The sequence below is a fragment of the Mustela lutreola genome, chromosome 1 (genome assembly GCF_030435805.1).
Source record: "Mustela lutreola isolate mMusLut2 chromosome 1, mMusLut2.pri, whole genome shotgun sequence".
In the NCBI taxonomy this organism is placed as follows: Eukaryota; Metazoa; Chordata; class Mammalia; order Carnivora; family Mustelidae; genus Mustela; species Mustela lutreola.
In genome coordinates, this window is record NC_081290.1 from 230,410,940 (window position 1) to 230,429,494 (window position 18,555).

The 18,555-nt window shown below is 45.1% G+C and overlaps 1 protein-coding gene across 4 annotated transcripts; it reads right to left on the reverse strand.

Moving 5' to 3' along the window:
• Positions 1–893: 893 nt before the first annotated feature.
• NEU3 (neuraminidase 3) lies at positions 894–16,726 on the reverse strand. Of its 4 annotated transcripts, none has more exons than XM_059132462.1 (3): positions 16,168–16,726; positions 11,564–11,769; positions 894–5,994 (listed from the first exon to the last, which is right to left on the reverse strand). In XM_059132462.1, exons 1-3 carry the CDS (start codon positions 16,190–16,192, stop codon positions 4,915–4,917), a joined length of 1,311 nt encoding a protein of 436 aa, XP_058988445.1. In that variant the 5' UTR covers positions 16,193–16,726; the 3' UTR covers positions 894–4,914. The 4 variants fall into 4 exon arrangements, with proteins under 4 accessions (XP_058988445.1, XP_058988435.1, XP_058988454.1 ...); XM_059132452.1 differs by having other exon boundaries at positions 11,558–11,769; positions 16,168–16,724; XM_059132471.1 differs by lacking the exon at positions 11,564–11,769 and having other exon boundaries at positions 16,168–16,724.
• Positions 16,727–18,555: the final 1,829 nt, after the last annotated feature.

Sequence of the window (18,555 nt, forward strand, 5' to 3'; positions counted from 1 at the left end):
AAAAAAAAAAAAAGTTTGGGGGATTCTATGTTCCCTTAACAGGGAGAAGCCTAGTAGGGATCATTAGGACTGTTTCTGCGTGGCTGCATTCCTTCAGGCTTCTCCTGCATTCAGGTATTTTCCACCCATGGAGAAGAAGCTGTGGTTCCAGGCCTCCAACCTCCCATGTTAATGCTCCCAGTGGAAATGGTACTTGTCTGAAATGGTACTTTTCTTTGGATCTGCTATTACTAAAGAGCTAGAAGGTGTGGCAGTGGGGACAGCCTGATCAACCCAAACTCTGGAGAGGTCTTAAAAGTCAGAACCCTCAAAACATGTAATAACAGTAACTAACAAAGTTAAATCTATGGCATCAGCTCTTCTGTACTCCATTTTGGTATAAGGGTATCTTTTATAGTCATTGGACTTATTTATGTTTTATGTACTATTTATGGTGTTTGAAATTTCAAAAGGCTCAGTTATACTAAATTTGTAACTGGTATTTCTATTGAAGGCAGTTTAATCAAATTCGTTACTGCTTAAGTATTCAAGAGATTTTCCATGTTTTACCGAATAGGAATTTAAGAAATTGAGCACCAGGGACACCTGGGTGGCTCAGTCGGTTGAGCGTCTGCTTTTGGCTCTGGTCATGATCTCAGGGTACTGGGGTCGAGCCCTGTATTAGGCTCCTTGCTCCACGAGGAGCCTGCTTCTCCCTCTCCCTTTGCCTGCTACTCCCTTTGTTTGTCCTCATTTTCTCTCAAGTAAAATCAATCTTAAAAAAAAAAAAAATTATGAAGTGCAAGAAAAGGCCTCAAATCTATTTTTCGAAAGAAGCTGGGTACAAACGAGATGAAAGTATTAGGATGATAATCACCTCACGGTTTGACAACAATGAAACACACAAACAGCAGTCACCAGAATTAAGCTCTTTATTCATCTCCCTTGTTCCCAAGAGTTCTGGTAGTTTCTATAGAACAGAGGGCACTTTAAGCACTTGGGATCACAGAGCAAGACACGCTCAGAACATTGAACCACGGCCTCAGCCCCAGAGTCCTGGAGGAGGGGCAGTTACAGAAATGCCAATCAGGGACAGAGGGGAAATACCACTGACATGAGAACCCATATCGAGGCTTGGCTTTGGGCTTGGGCTGTAATCCTGAGACACCCAGGCAGGACTCAGCTGAAGCCAGAGAAGAGCTCTTTAGGGACTGACCTGGAAGCAGGCCAGCAGGGAGAAGACCCATTTCAGGTACATGGTCAGCGGGTTAGAACACTATCCAACCCGCAGAGGGAGGCAACCTACTCTTGGGGGGCTCGCCCTGGCCCTCTCACTTGGCTCCAGAAGGCCAAGGATCTTTGATTCCTTGATCCATTCAGCAGAGCCTTACTGCTGCCCATTCTGTGCCGGGAGCAGAGGACAGCGAGAGGAATCGGGCACAGTCCTTACCTTCAGGGAATTCCGAACACAACAGAAAAAGCCAATATTTATAAAGAAATTATTGTTAATTCCAGGTAAAAAGGATAGAGAGAGTATTCATACAGACTTGGCCCTCAAGGAATTCACAGCCTAACAGAGGCCCAGAGGGCACAAGACAGACAACAATGATACCCCGCACCCTATGGTAATGAGCAAAGGGGGGCCCCAACTGGGCACTGTGGGAACACAAAAAGGGATGACTTGACACCTACCGCATAACGCAGTAGGGAAAACGCACAGCCTACTGCAGAAGACTGGGGAGGCTGAGCTGGCCGAAGTGGAAGTATTGAAGCCTACTGCCCTGGAGAGGAGGCAGGGCTGCCTCAGGGTGGCCTCTGTGGGTGCCTCAGGTTCCCCAACAGACAGGGCACGATGTCTCCTATCTATGGCTACTGTTGCATGATATCCCAAAGGACAGGACAGGAGGGAAGACTGATGATCAGGAGAAACAGATCCAAGGAAAGCACCCACATAAAAGCCCTGAAATGAATAGCAGGGGCCTAGGAGTGAGGGCTTCGGGAGGTGAGGAGCCTGAGCCAGCTCAGTAGCTTGAAGGGGTGGGAGTGGGTCTGGATACCTATCAGCAGGAGGTGGCCCCTACCTATGCTTTCTTGCTCTCCCAGGGATGCGCCATGTGTGCCGGATGGATCCATTCTAAGGGCCCAGAGACAGGGGAGAAGCACATCGGGGCAAAGGGGCCACAGCCTCTAAACTAGAGGCCTCCAGTCTGCTGTCCTCTTTTCTTCACAGCTGCCATCACCCGCCCTGTCTTTTTCACTCTCCCAAGCTGAAAGGGCTTGGAAGAGGCTTGGTTAGGATACCAGGGTCACGGGATAAGTCCCAGGGCCCTGAAGGCCTTGGGGAATGGGCACAGACAAGTCAGGAATGCCTACAGCTGTCTCTGTTGGTCATCTGGAAGGTGAACAAGCTAGGTCAGCTTCCAGTGACAGGGCCGAGGAGGAACCGGTCTGTAGCCTGAAGCGCTGGCCGGTCGCACAGCTTGGAGTCAGCTGCCCCAGGGCTCCTCCCACACACATCAGGAGACACCCCCAGTCTGTAGTCATTTCTTCTTCACAGCAACCACCACCTACGCTGCCTCTCCGGCCTAGGTCTCTTATCTGAGCCACATTCTCTTTCTTCCTAAAGGTGCCGGAACTCCTGCCCTGCTGTTTTCTTCATAGCTGCCACTGTCTGCTCTTCCTCTCCAAAATCTTCATCCTGCAGCCAATGCTCTACTCCTGAGCTCTATCCCCATTTAGCCTCATTCTGGATTACCTCTGTCCCCAACCCTCTTTTCTTTCCAATCCTGAATGATGCACACAGGCCCTCCACCTATGAGGAGTTTCACTTCTAATCACTAAGGAGAAGCAAACATAAAGCAAAGGGGAGGGTAATTCAGAGGAGGATAAGACATCTTTTGAGTGCTGGTCCTGGACATCTGTGGTCCACACTGGCATGTGACTGAGGGCCTGTCCCCTACTCCCCTCTTGGATGTTCCCAAGGATGTCTTGCTATTTTCATTCTCTTCCTCCTTTAGACCTTGTTGGAGAAGGAAGCCATCCCTGCTATTCCTATCTATTTGGGGGTACAATGCTCAGGAAAGATCTGCAGAACATGAAGCTGCTATGACTTAGGAGAGGGCTGCCCGTCCCCGGTTCCTCCCTGTACCACCAACTGCCATGCCCTCCACTGCCAGCTTAACAGAGATCTTCTCTGACAATGGGCTTCATACAAAGAAGCAGAGGTCAGTACGCCTTATCTCCCCCAACAACTGAAGGCCCTACATGCCAGACTAAATGAAAAACACTCTTTGGCAGGCAGTGAAGAGCCACAGATGCTTTTCAATCAGGGAATGGCAACAGATAAAGCACCTTATATTACAGACGGGCTCTCAAGAATATTTAGATAACTGTATAAATGAGTGAATGAGTGAGCAGAGCAGCATACTGGGTGGATAAATTTGACAAATGGATGAGAGGTTAAGGGAGTTTTATAAAGTCATTCTAAGCCATGGACTTAAGCCATATGCAGGGGAAATTAACTTCTACTTTCATCCTAGAGGACTCCCCCTCTTATGACAGGAGCAACCGCAGCCCCCAGCCTCCTGGGCTATATTCTACAACTAAGACTTCCTCCCTAGGCAATTACTCAGCACCAAATTTGGTTATCTGATACAAGTTGAAGGTATTTCTTCTCCTAAAATAGGCTAAAAAACCAAGTCTTTTGTGATAATTTCTGTTACAGAACAGGCTCCAGGGGAAAGATTCTAAAATAAGAGCAACTCATCTGGTATCATCTGAGACACCCAGCCGTGGTCAATTTCAGCCCCAAACCCATCAGACAAAGGAACACCCCTACTTCACAAATAGTGATTGTAATAGGTACAAAAAAAAAATTGGCTCGATTCAGAGGTCTAGGGTCTAGAGACCTTCCTCATAGTGAAGACCTTCTCCATGAGTAGAGGAGTAGCTAGGCCAGAACAATATTCTGAGAAAAACAGACGTGGGAGGAACTCAGTGGCCGGCCAAACCCTGGCAGCTGACTCTAAGCACAATGAAGATGTGACTAAGACAATGACGTCAGGAGCTACCATAACCCCAACTTAAGGCCCAACGTCTATAAACCAGCTGCATCGGTTTTCTTGAATTCTCTCCACTTCTAGCCCCGTGAACTGTGAGTTCTTTGAGGGCAGAGACCATGGGAAGTTCTAGCCAATGCTTTAGAGTCCTAATCTATGACCTTTTCTCCTCAAGAACCTTTCTAGTACATAAACTTCGGGTTCATCTTTCATAAGATTAACACCCTCAGAAACAATAAGTACCATTATCAAGGGCCACTGGCCTTGTGCTTCCTATTTTCTCCCCAGGAAATAAGGGTTCTGGAGGAGGAAGGGAAGATTGAGCAGAGCTGCAAAGCTGGAGAAGGCAGGTGACCTCATGATTCTACTGTTCTGCCCAATTCCTCACACCTGCCCAAGCCTCACACCTGGATGAGGGGTAAGTCACTGGAAAAGCTGAGTCCTCTGACTTCCACTTCAAGATTAGAGTCCTATCAGAGACCCACGCAGCCAGTACCTGTTGATCGTAGAGCCTACTGGCATTTTGCCTTTCCTAAGAATGGAAAGAAGAAAAATCACAGCACCAATCCTCTCATTTTACAGATGGGAACCTGAGGCCCGGAGAGTTCAGGGGACATGTCCAAGGTCCCAAAGCAAGCCAGGGGCACAACCAGGACCACATTATTGTTCCCCAACTCATAGTTATCCCCACTGCAGTAGCTATGGCATAATTTTCCTTTTGCTCTTTGGGGGAGAAGAGAAAAAAAGTGGAGTGCAGAATATGAATTTTGGATTTTCTGTAGACTTCAACCACCTCTGTTAATCTGGCCTCCGTTATCCTGGCTGTGGTTGCCTTCTGTGGTTTCCTTTCTATGGAAATTTGGGTCCTAAGCCAATTTTAGCTTTCAGTTGGCTCAGAGCTCCTACCAGGGCTGCAGCAGTCCTCATACATGTGGCTCAGGATCTCTCGGTCTGTAAACAGGCGGAAGACAATCTGCTCACACTCTCGTTTGGTCCCACACTCAAACAAACATCCAAACAAGCCCTCCTTTTCCAAAGCAGCCAAATCGGAGTAGCCACAGGGCCCGCAGTGCAAAATCCAAGGGCGGGACCAGCAGGCAGCCCCCAAGGGGGTCTGGTTGAGGTAGATGCCTAAGTTGACCCTCCGCTTCTTACTGGTTGGGTGGGAGTACAAGAGCCAAGACTCAGAGAGTGGGCCGGCTTCCTGCTCTAGCCTCGGTGAGCTGTCCAGCAGAGGGCTCTGCTGACCGGTAGAAGCATCTTTGCCATTAGGGTCCTGGCACCCTTGAAGGATCTCCATGGGTCGGAAACTCACCACACTGCCTTGGCAGCCATGTGGGGGCTCACAGAGCTGAGGGCTCAGGGCCGGTCTCTGAAAGCATTCACCATGGTTAATGCTGAAAGCCTCTGCCCGGCACCTGTTTGGTGTCCGGGCGCTGCAATACAGCACGGGGTCGCCCGCCCTCCCGGTCACTTCTGCCACTTCACATTCTACGGTTGCCATGGGCTTTATGAGGCTGCCATGGTGCCAGGTGGCCCCCAGGTCATCACTGTAGATCATCAGGGAATGAGGCTTGGCTTTACATGGTAGCCGGAAGCAAAAGAACCAGTAAGGGATGTAGTAGGCATATGCAGGGATGACCAGCCTCCCCGACTGCAGCTGGATCCCATGACCCGGGCCCACAGCAAATGTGGCCCAGCGCTTCACCTCGGTGCCAATAACCTCTTCAGTCAGGTCCCTCACCTCGCTCCACGAACAGCCAGCATCCCGACTGCAGATGAAGCAGAGGCGGGCCGCATTCCTGCCTGACACGACCTGCTGACGCTCAGTGACGTGGCCCCGCACACAGATGAAGAATAGGTACACGCAGCCACTCTTCTGCTCCCACACAGGACAGGGGTTCATGGTCCGATGCCCGGGTAGTGTGGCTTCCATCAACGGCAGCAGGGGTCCCCACTAGACAAGGCAAAGGGAGAGGAGGAGTGAGACTAAGAGGAAGACATGAGGCTCACTGAAAGCATCATTTTTCAGTGATAAAAAGTAACTGGTATTAGAACCTATGAAATCATGTCATATTCACTAATAGTCACTAATTCTCAAATATTACAGGACAATTTATAAAGCTGGGAAGAGGCAACACCAGATAATGTATATGCGGTCCTCTGTCTAGAACACTCTTCCACACTTTGTCTAGATGCCCAATTCACCCTCCAAACTCAAAAGTCACCACCTTCGTAAAGCAGTCTATGAAACTTCCTCCCCCCGTCCCCTTCCAAAAGCAATTGGTAGCTTCCTCTTTGTACATACAGAAGAGTTATAGCACTTATTATATAATAATCATAATTTTTTATGTGACTGACTGACTTCCTTCCTTCCTTCCTTATGAGTCTTTTGAGGACAGAAATCAAATTATTCTAATTTTGTATTTCTTGTACCTAGCACATGATAGGAGCCAAATAAATATTTTTTAAAAGTAAGAAAAAAGGAAGGAAGAGGGGGCAAGAACAAAAAGAAAAGAAAATGAAGAAAAGCAAGCAAGGTGGACAAATAAAGAATTTAGGCAAATAAAGGGAAATTTAAAACAAAGATTTTTTTCCTTCTACTATCCTGGGAAGGCAATTCATAACACTGTCATTAAAAACTCAAGCAAGGAGTCAGAGATGACTAGGTCGAAGCAGACTTTATCACTTTTTGTGAGACGCTGGGCAATTTACTTAAACTTACTTTACCTCAATTTCTTCCTCAGTTAAATGGAAAATGTAGTAACATGCTCACATAGTAATAACATGCTCACAAAGGAGTTGGTGTAAGGCTAAAATGAGATAATGCCTAATGAGACGTATCACAAAGAAAGGCCTGATTTCCTTAATATACTTTAAAAACTTTATTAGAAATTGGTAAGAGGGGCTCCTGGGTGGCTCAGTCAGTTAAGCCTCTGCCTTCGGCTCAGGTCATGATCCCAGGGTCCTGGGATTGAGCCCCACATTGGGCTCCCCTGCTTCTCGGGAAGCCTGCTCTCCCTCTCCCACTCCCTTGCTTGTGTTCCTGCTCTGTCTCTCTCTGTCAAATAAATAAATAAAAATCTTAAAAAAAAAAAAAAAGAAATTGGTAAGAAAATTTCCAGAAACCCAACTAAAATGGGCAAAGAGCAAGATCAGGCAACTCACAGAAAGAGGAAAAAACAATGAAAATATGTTTAACCTCACAGATAAAAGAGAAAAGCAAATTAAAATGATGTCATATTTTTCATCTAATAAACTGGCATATCATGAACACATCATGAACGTTGACACTATTCTGTTGGCAAAAATGTGAAGAAACAGGCACCTTCTTACATGGACCGAAGTGCAAAATGGTTCAGTATTTATGTAGGGTATATCAAAATTCCAGACGCATTTATCCTTTTCCAGCATGCCCAATTCTGGGAATTTATTCTAAAATATCTCTGCTCATCTAATTAAGTATATACAAGATTACTCACTGTGGCATTGCTTGGAACATCAAGATATTCTGCATCCAAATAACCATTAACAGGGGACTGGTTAAATGAACATCCAATGCAAGAGATGAAAAAAGAATAAGGAAGGCCTCTACACATTGAGATAGAAAGATCTCCATAATATATTGTTAAATGAACACAGTACAGGCCAATGTATGTAGTATGCTACTTTTTGCATAAGAAATAAGAAGAAAAATCCATTAACAGAAAACTAGGTAATTTGAACCAAGCTTTCCACTGAGACTAGTGAGGACAGATAAAACCTTAAAGAAAAACATCTGGTTAAAAGCACCAGAGAGGACATAAGACAATGAAAAGTTATAGGCCAAGAACAGAGAGAAGTTCATTCAGACATATTGGCCTGATATTTCAAGTCCCTTTTCCTTTCAGCGTGTCTCTGCTGATTCTCAAAGAGAGAACTGAAAAGCTGAGAAGCTGAACAATTTGTTTGACAGCCATATGGGGCTAGGAGAACAAAAATTTGGGGACCCTGGTAAACCCCCATGCTTTATGACGGAACTTTAAAGAGCTAAATGCACAGAGTAAGGGTGAAACTGATGTAGACCAGTTCTCACGACCACCACTCTAGAAAACTAGATGGCATTATCTACTGAAGTGGAACATACACCTACCCTATGATCCAGTAACACCATTTCTAGACAGAAACCCAACAAAAATGCACATATGCCATAGCAAAAACACGTACAAGAATATTCAGAGCAGCCTGTACGCAACAGTTCAGATAAATCTCAAAAATACTGAACAAAAGAAGACAAACATAAAGAATATAGATTAAAAACAGGCAAAACTGGGGGACCCGGCTGGCTCAGTCAGTAGAGCAAGTGACTGTTGATAGGGTCATGAGTTCAAGCCCCACGTTGAGTGTAACGTCTACTTTAAAAAGCAACAACAAAGACAATCAAAACTAAGCTCTAGAGCTATAAATCAGGATAGTAATTACCTTTGAGAAAGAGAGGGAGGATAAGAAAAGTTTCTGAGGCGCTGGTAATATTCTATGTCTTGAGCTTAAGTGATGAGTCCACAAGTGTTGGCTTTCTCAATTCACAGGGATAACATTCATGTATTGTGCATGGACATTTATGTTTTATGTTTTCTATCTATGTGTTATCACTTCATGTTAAAAAGTTTCAAAGGGGAGCGTTAAGAATATATACTCGTATTTCTTTGTTTCTGTAAGAAGCAGCACTAGAAGGGTAGATAAGAAACAATCGTTGACAACCTATAGGAAGTAGGGCAGCAAGAATGGGATATATACCTTTTTATAGCATTTTATATCATATATGCCACATGAATGTATGTGAAATAAAACATTAATTTGTGCATAAGTAAATAAAATCTTTAAAAAAAATGAACAGCAAACATAATGGCCAACAAGCATAATGAAAAGATAGATACTCAGTATCACTAATAATTAGGGAAATGGAAATCAAAACCACGATGAGATATCACCTCATATCTACTAGGATGACTACTATCAAAAATAAATAATGGGGAGCCTAGGTTGCTCAGTGGGCTAAGCCTCTGCCTTTGGCTCAGGTCATGATCCCAGAGTCCTGGGTTCAAGCCCTGCATCAGGCTCTCTGCTCAGCACGGGAGCCTGTTTCCTCCTCTCTCTCTCTGCCTCCTGCTCTGCCTACTTGTGATCCCACTCTCTCTCTGTCAAGTAAATAAATAAAATCTTAAATAGAATAAAAAATAAATAATAATAAGTACTGGCAAGAATATGGAGAAATTGGCACCCTGTACAGCCTTGGTGGGAATATAATGTGGTCAAGTCATTGTGGCAAACAGCATGGAGGGTCCTCAAAATATTAAAAATGGAATCACCACACGACCCAATAATTCCACTTCTAGATATCTACCCAAAAGAATTAAAAGCAGGAGATATGTGCATTCCCACGTTCATAGCAGCATTACTCACAATAACTAAAAGGTGGGGAACACAAATGTCCATCAACAGATGAGTGGGTAAACAAAATTCAGTATACACACACAAGGGAATATTATTCGCCTTAAAAAAGAAAAAAATCCTGTCACATGCTACCACACAAATGAACTTTCAGGACATTATGCTAAGTGAAATAAACTGATCACTGGATGAGTCTACTTAAATGTGTTATCTAAAAACTCATAATAGCAAAGAAGAAAGGTGGTCATTAGGGGCTGGGGGAAGGGGAAATGAGGAGTTGTCCAAAGTGTATAAAGTAGCGGTCATGCATGATGGAAAAGCTCTAGAGATCTGGTGCATGACAGCGTGCCTCTAGTTAGCAATACTGCAACGAACACTTAAAATGGTTAAGATAGAAAATTTTATGTTAGGTGTATTTTACTATAATTAAAAATTGTTTTTAAAAAACAGCAAATGTGAAATGGATTCAGAGGTTTTAGCTGACCGTCTACTTGATGTTAGTCACCCTGTGTTGACTAAAGCAGATGCTTCTTTATATTAAAATTGCTTTAAAGAAAGGATACAAAATGGGATAGCAGCCTCACTGCTGAGCTGGTCAGGCTATCCTTGGAGCCCTAAATTCAGAGTACCATTCTTTGAAAAAGGACACCGACATCCCAGATCAAATCCCAAAGTCAATAATCATGGCTTTCATGGGACAAGAAACCAAATCAAGACTGTGGCCCAACAAGCCACTAAAATGACTAAAGCTGGTGAGCCCCCAAATCAGAAGACCCAGAGGGTATGAACATCAAAGAGCATTCTCTGGAAAAGAAATCTCAGGTTATATATAGATGAGATGTCCCAGAAGACCAATGGGTGATTTGAGAGAAGTATAGTTTGTCTCTCTCCCAAAACAAAAGTTAACAGTTGCCACAGGATCAAGTTCCTCACTTGAGGAGTTGTGTAAGCAGATCCTTTATGGAAGATGACTAATGTTGAGTTCCAACTATGTAACTGCTATTATTAATTACATTTTACAGATGATGAAACAGAGAAGAGTCAAATCCAAGGTCAAACGGCCATTAAATGGTTAGGTCTTGTCTGACTTCAAAGCCAGGGGCTTAACCCCTAACTAAGCTCTAATGTACAGGTCTGTGAATGCGAGACAGCTGGGCAGTGAGGTGATGGGACAGGCATGGTCTGGTAAGAAGTGCTCATATTTCTGTGGGTAGAAAATCAGGGCAGGTTAGGGGGATGAGAGGGCCTATTACAAAGACATCTATGTCTGTTTGTTTGTTTACAAAAGACTCTCAAATTCATTGTCTCATTGATCCACACTTGAGCCAGCTCTGCAGGAGAAAAGACAAATGGGAGTCCTAGAGTCCCAGAGGCAGCAATCACTCTCCTCTAAAAAATTCAGTGAAGATGAGCCCCTTAGAGGTGAGAACTCCAACACCAGCTCTGTTGCTTGGGATGCCTGTGCCTGAGGCAAACCACTTTAATCCCATTTCCGCCTGTACTATGGGGCTGCTGTGCGCCTCACATAGAACATGCAGGAAGATGAGGATCATTTTTTTCCTTACCCCGACCATCTTGCTAGCTGTGGTCTTGAACAAGCTACCTACCTCCTGGAGGACCAGGATCCCTCACCAGAAAACTGGACTAACAGTGCTTACTTCCCCGGGTGACTTATAAGAACAAAAGAGAATGTGAACGAAAAGCATACCGCGTGCCAGTTGCATCTGAATGAACCCTGGAGGCCTCTGGAATCTGGGATGGAGTTTAAAGCCTGCTTCTGCTGCTTCGTTATAGTTGTGTGACCTTGAACATGTGGGAATGTCTCTGTGCCTCAGTTTCCTTATCTGTAAAATGGGACTGACAACCGTTCCTATGTCACAGAGTAGCTACTGAGGATCCAAAATGGGTCTGGCACACAGATGTACTCAGCAAGTCAGAGCCATTGCTTTTACTGTTTTGGGGGGTTTGTTTTTCCTTCCTTCCACACAGGGCTTTTCCAGAGTGGACAAGAAAGGGCAGAGACCCTCAAGCAGTCTAAGCAATGTGGAGAGAGACTGAGGCTCAGAGCCAGATCTGGGATGAGGAGTCACCTGTACCGAGTGCCCAGTCCTCAACCCTCGCCTCAGCACCAGGTGGAGAGCATCCTCGTCCCTGCTCGTGGAGCGCTTCTCTGCAAAGGCCAGGAAGGTGTGGGTGGGGGGGATGTAGAGCAGGGCTGGGATCCGGTAGGTGACCCCTCTCTTGTCTTCCTGCTGGAACAGAGGGCTGTTGGAGGAGCACGATGTCACTTCTTCCATGACCTCTGTAAGGATAGGAGGCAGCTAAATGTGTGTCCGTCCCCCAAATGCTGCCCTGCATACAAGTTCCGCTCCATCACCCCATTTCTGGAGATCACATACAGGGAGGGAGAGACTTACTCAGATGTTTATTTTTGAATCCAAAGTCACATTCATGGTCTCAAAAGCATACAGCATGGAACAAATCTCCATGGAACATGCTCATGGAACAAATCTATCCTCCAGACTCTACGGAAATCCTACACAGCCTGTGCCCAGTATGTTTCTCCAGAGATTCATGCATATACTTCTGCCAGGCATCCAGGGGTAACACGGGCCTTGACTGTTTCTAATGTCAATTTCTTTGGAGTTCTTAGGCCATTTGGGTAATGTAAATATAAATCCAAATCCACATGTGGAAATGGCTGTGGTTAAGGATTCTCTGGGGAAACTTCCTCCCTCTACTAGAGCCTAGGACATGAGGCAATCTTCTTTATCATCTCTCCATGTCAGCAGTGAGAATCCTTTTTGCCTAGTCCACCCCATCAAAGGATGTGGACTTGCAAAGGACCTAGCCTCATGCAGGGATCTCAGTTCCTGAGAGCCTAACCCATGTCGGCTCATCGTAGCAATCACTGCAACAGCAGGTCTGTTCAAGCCCAAACTACTAGGTAGGGGAGACTAGCAAACATCCAGGGCAGCTGAGCTCGGGTTAAAGAGCTAATTACTCTGGTTTTCAGTTCACTCTTGGTTTCTAGCCCCCTGGGAATTTCTCTTTCCTTGCAATTTCAGCTGTAAGGGACTTTGTTATATTTTATCCACCATGGTACAGGTTAGCTAGCCAATAATGCTGAAATGGAAGTCTCCACGCACACTTCTCAAAGAAAATCAGGTACTCTACTTCTCAGAGGCCCAGAACAGGAGTTAAGCCAGACAAAACCAGGCTTAGAATTCTTTTTTCTTTTTCCCCCTCTCTCATCATCTGTCATCCCAGCCTTCTTTTTATAAATCACTTGTAAAAATGGTCAGGCTATAAAAACAAGGCTTTATTCATTTATTTAATAAATATTTTGGGGTGCCCACTCCAAGTCAGGCCATAAGGTAGGTGCTGAGGCGACAGAAAGAAATCAGAAGTCCCTGCTTTCAAGAAATCCGCATCCAAGTGAGGGAAAGAGACATAAATGACAATTACAACGTCATGCGGTGTGTGCCACATGAGAGGTAAACATGAGAGTATGCAAGAAAACGGAAAAAGAGCATTTGTCCAGATCAGGGCAGCCAAGTGAGCTCCCGTCTCATATCCTACACTCTGTGCCTTTCTGGTACATTCTCCTTTCAGATAACCTAGAGCTCACTCCCTCAACTCCTTCAGCTTTGTTCAAATGTCATCTAATGGAGGTGGCTTTCCCTGACAACTGCCATGCTCCTCCCTCTCCCCTCTCTCTGCTCTCTTGGCCATGCCACTAAACCTCCAGATCATACCTGTTTAATACAAACTACAGAAGCCCCATGAAGGGCAGGGATTGGTCTGTTCTATTCTCCGCTACATCTTTATACCCAGGACCATACCTGGTAATTGATAGGCACTTGATGAATATCTGTTGAATGACTGAATGAATGGGCAAGCTGGCTCCTAAAGGGTGGTCAGCCAGTTGGAGGGGGTGAAAAGGCAGAGGGAGTAGATGTAAAAAGCCTATAAAGGACAGAAAACAGAGTGAACTCTGGGGACTATCGGTCATGCGGTAGGACTAGAGTGGAGTGCAAAGGTGGGACTGATCAGGAGAGGCTGGATATCTTATTAAGGTGTTTATCCCACAGAGAGGGGGTCACTCGAGAGTTTTTGGCAGAGGAATGGCATGATCAATTATGCGTTTTAGACCAATCTCCCATATAGCCTGTAGGTAATAAACGGAAAGAAAAAGTTGTACTGCTTTTGGCTACAGCTGCCTAGTGTCAATCAAGACAAACTTACCCACAGCATAGGAATGATTCATGTGTTCACTTGTTCCTAACTTAAAAGAAAGAAGAACCATGGCTCATTATCATGAGGGGGACTGGTCTGGGGGCTGGCCTCCAAGGTCCAGAAGAAAAGCCTTTCCTCACTCCAATTCTAGGCACTCAGTAGCAGAATTGAAAAGCAAGTGAGAACTGTCTTCTTCCCACGGTGCTAGAGCACACCCCTTTCTCCTCAATTCAGGCTCTCCTCCACAGAGGATCCGGCTTTTTCTGAGTAAACATCTATCTTGGAGCCAAGCTGTTTTAATGATTAAGAACACAGGATTTGGGGGCACCTGGGTGGCTCAGTGGGTTGAGCCTCTGCCTTCAGCTTGGGTCATGATCCCATGGGATCCCTGGGATGGAGCCCCGAATTGGGCTCTCTGCTCAGAGGGGATCCTGCCTCCCCCTCCCTCTCTGCCTGCCTCTCTGCCTACTTGTGATCTCTGTCTGTCAAATAAATAAATAAATAATCTTTTAAAAAATCATATTAAGAACACAGGATTTGGGCAACACTAGGGACTACATGACCTTGGATCTGTTATTTAACTTTCCTAAGGCTTCAGGATCTTCATGTATAAAATTCAGTAAAGCTGCTGAGAGAATTAAATTAATAAGTTAAAGTGGCTGTTACAGAGCCCATGACATAGTATGAACTCAATATATGGTGGTTATTATTTTCAGACTGTCAAGCAATACACATTCTACACTTGACCTTTCAACAACACAGCGACCAGGGGTGCTGACCACCCCCACCCTGGCAGTCATAAATTCATGTATAACTTTTGACTCCCCCAAAACTTAACTATGAATATACTACGCTTGACTGGAAGCCTTACCAATAACATAAAGTCAATTAATACATAATTTATATGTTATATGTAATATATACTGTATTCTTATCATGTTAGAGGAAAAAAATCTTAAAATCACAAGTCAGAGAAAATGCATTTATAGTACTCTACTATATCTATGAAAAGAAATGCTTATATAAGTGAGACCATGAAGTTCAAACCTGTGTTGTTCAAGGGTCAACTGCAGTTTTATTCCTTGAAATCCGTGGGTGATGATGATGATAATAGTTAACAACTCTCCTTCTTAAAATCATTGAAATCCCTCTATGTCTCTGGGAAAGATCATAGTTTGAATTCTCATGAGCCAACTCTCTAATTATGAGTTACTACCAACACTGTTCATCGTCAATCAACACATGATTATTAGTTAACATGGAAAGAGAAATTCTCTGGGCGATAAGCATGGAGTGAGGAGATGGGACTAGGATAAAGGAAAGGGAGAGGAAGGGGGAGAGCACCAAAGCAGAAGCACAGCTTGTCAAAGAGGACCTCATTGGCGTCCCAGCTACACTTCTGTGTGACCTTGCTTGAGTCACTTAATCTCTCCCGGTCCTGGACTCCTTGTTTGTAAAATGCGGGTAATAGCTACCTAAGATGACCAATATGAAGAACCACTCAAAAGTGCCTTATCAACTTTAAAGCACTACATAAGTAAAAGTATTATAAATTTTGAGGTCTTCACAATTTCACTTATGGCTTTGCTATCCCTATAACAACTGGAATCACTATCATTACTTCTTATTATTTATTAATTTTATGAATTATGATTATGCTGAACATGATGATAGTGGCTCACACAAACTATATGCTGGAAACGAAGGATAGAGAAGAATCAGATAGAGTTCTGCTTTGGAGTTGGTCATTTTAGCCAAGAACACAAGTTATTAATTGCTGCTCCATATGATCACCTATCAATCAAGTCTGCCCTGCTCTCTTAATGGGAAAGAGTACAGTGGGGCCAGGACTTTGAAGTCTGACTTACTTCTGTACCTCTGTTTCCTCACTTGTAAAGGGGACAATGCCACCTATTTCTCGGCACTATAATGAACGATGTAATTCCAAAGACTCCAGTTAATTCAGTGCACCAGGCAGCTTCCAGTGAACCCCAGGAGGAGGACTTCCTAACTCATTTATTTACTCTTCACAGCTCACATTTAAACAGCACCCATCCTTTGTCAGGCCTTTGGAGATCTAGTACTCCAAACCCCTCTCACTGTACACATGGGAAAACTCAGGCCTGCAGTGGGGAACAGCAAACCTGGACCAAGATTCAGGTCCCTTAAGTTCCAGCTGGGGACTCTCCATGATCCCCACACCCCTCTCTAGAAAGAAGGGTTGCCCCAAGCTCAGTTCCCTTTCATCTCTAAATGGTAACTCTAAGGTTTAGGTCTGGCTTCACTGGAAGGAAAACAAAAATAGACCAACCAAGAATACTCTGGCTACGTCTGAGATCCTAGTCGATTGCATGACTCTGACTCAATATTCTCCCCCAGACTGGATTTCCTAAGCCCAGACGGTGCTGCCGAACCTGTCCCCACTTTTGGGGAATCTCTGCAGTGTCGCCGCCCAGCTCACCTTCGCGGGACCCCGGCTCCTCCATCTCTCCGGGCAGAGCTGGGCGCCGGGCAGCCCTCAGGTCTCGGACACCGAAGCACGGGAGAATGACCCAGGCTAGGGAGACGGAGGTGGGGGGTGGGAGAGGAGAGAGCGAGACTGCGGAGGACTCGGAAGCAAGCCACGAAAACTAAAGAAACAGGGCGACAAAACCCACGGGGAGGCGGGGAGACCGACAGACCCCAGACGCCCCGAAGAGCAGGCCGGGAAGCGGGGGCGGGAACCCGCGGAGGCCGCAGACAGCCGGCCGTTGGACCTGCCGTTGGCTCCTCCCCAGACTCAGCCCCGCCCCGTAGGACGGACGCCTCCTCGAGGCCCCGCCCCCTCCCCTCCCCCTCTCTGACCATCCGCGGCCGCGCTTTCCGTCTCTCGCCTCTAGCTGAAGCGATATAGAACCTGCCTCTATCTCTCCGGCCACCACCCGCTCCGGCATAGCCCTGAGTTGGTCCAGGCCCTGGGCCTATCGCGGGTCCCACAGGCCGCGGAGCTCCCTGGCTCCGCCCCGCACCCTTCTATTTCCTCCCCCTCCTTCCCTCCCTCCCATCAATCCCCTAGCCCCACGCTCTTATCTATTTGGTCGCCTGTCAGTTGATAGGTATCACCGCCTAAAATTTCCCCGGACAGCCTGAGAGCCAAAAAAAGGTTCCGGCCGCCAAGCGAGGACTCCGCAAAAAGGACGGGAGATCTAGAGCAATGGACACCCGCCCTTAAAAAAATAAAAATTATATAATTTTAAATGTGTGTGCATGATTATATATTGAGTGCGAAAAAAGTATTACAAGCCACTGAATAAAAACCCATGAGTTCATATTGATGTAATTGAATAAATGGAGGAGAGAGGACAGCCCTTTCTACACTAGAATTCCAATTAATCAGTGTAGACTGTGCACAGACTGAATACGATTTATTGTCTGTGCACAGACAATACGATTTATTCTGAACACCTGCTTTTCTTCTGGGAGTCTGGAATTTTGGTACATGCTAGGAGAGGGTGTCCACACACCAGCCCTCAATAAATCTGTGAGTACTGAGTCTCTAACAGATTCCCTAGACAAAAACAAGGTACACAAGCTGCATTTTCCTTGCTGGGGGGAAAGTGCGCTTAGTGCAACCCCTCAATAAGAGGGAGAAGCATAAGAAATACTACACATGGATTCTTTCAGACTCCGCTTGTGTATTTTTCTCTTATGATCCCATGTGTCCTTACTACATTGCTGTAATAAATCTTAGCTGTGAGTCCAACAATAATGCTGAGTCCTGTGAGTCCTTCTAGCAGGTCTGTGAACCTAGGGCTACTCTTGGGAATCCTTAACCAAATACCATGTATAGTTTTAAAACATATAAAACAATAACATATATTAATGGATGGGCATGAAGAAATTGCATAGGAATAATAAATAGCAAATTCAGGGTAGTAGTTACTTCTGGGAGTGCAGGGAGTAGGACCTCATGAAGGATAAGGACCTGATAAGGATAAGAAGTCCTGATTAAGGGGCACCTGGGTGGCTCAGCGGGTTAAAGCCTCTGCCTTCAGCTCAGGTCATGATCCCAGGGTCCTGGGATCGAGCCCCGCATCGGGGTCTCTGCTCAGCTGGGAGCCTGCTTCCCTCTCTCTCTCTGCCTGCTTCTCTGCCTACTTGTGATCTCTGTCAAATAAATAAAAATAAAATCTTTTAAAAAAAAAAAAAGTCCTGATTAAGGACTTCAATTGTATTGGTAATTTATCTTAAGGTGGTTCGCTTTATTCTTCTTTAAATCTTATTGTTGAAAATATTTAAGTTTTACTTAAAAATTTTTTTTCTAAATATCTTCGTTTTCAAAGATTGGCTCATAGGAAGTCCTAGGGTTCTTCACCCAGACTTCAAACTCACAATCACTAACTCTGTAAATCACTCAACTAGTCAATTTAAGAAAAATATCTAAAGCTAATGCCAAATTTTTCTCAATTCTTCTTTGACTGGTGGTCTCAGTCTTATGCCTGAAACAGTGAGTAGCAATCGCTATATCTGGAGGGGAAGAGATTTAAACCTTGACTTCCCACTCCTAAACTCAGTAACATTGGCAACTTATTTAACTTCTGTGCCTTAGGTTCCACATCTGTAAAATGGACACATGTGGCACTAGTTCTCATTCATGGCTCAGATCAAACAGGTTTCATTCCCTATATGAGAACCTCTCAGGCTTCCATTTAAGTTAACTCCTCTTCCAGCCCCCACAGCAACTTGTACAGATGACTTCTGATGAATTTTCTACTGGCCGCTGATTAATCTGACAGAAATGGGACCAAATCCCTTCTAATGGTTTCATACAGAATTTATTTAGCATTCTATCAACAGAACTTCAAGCAAC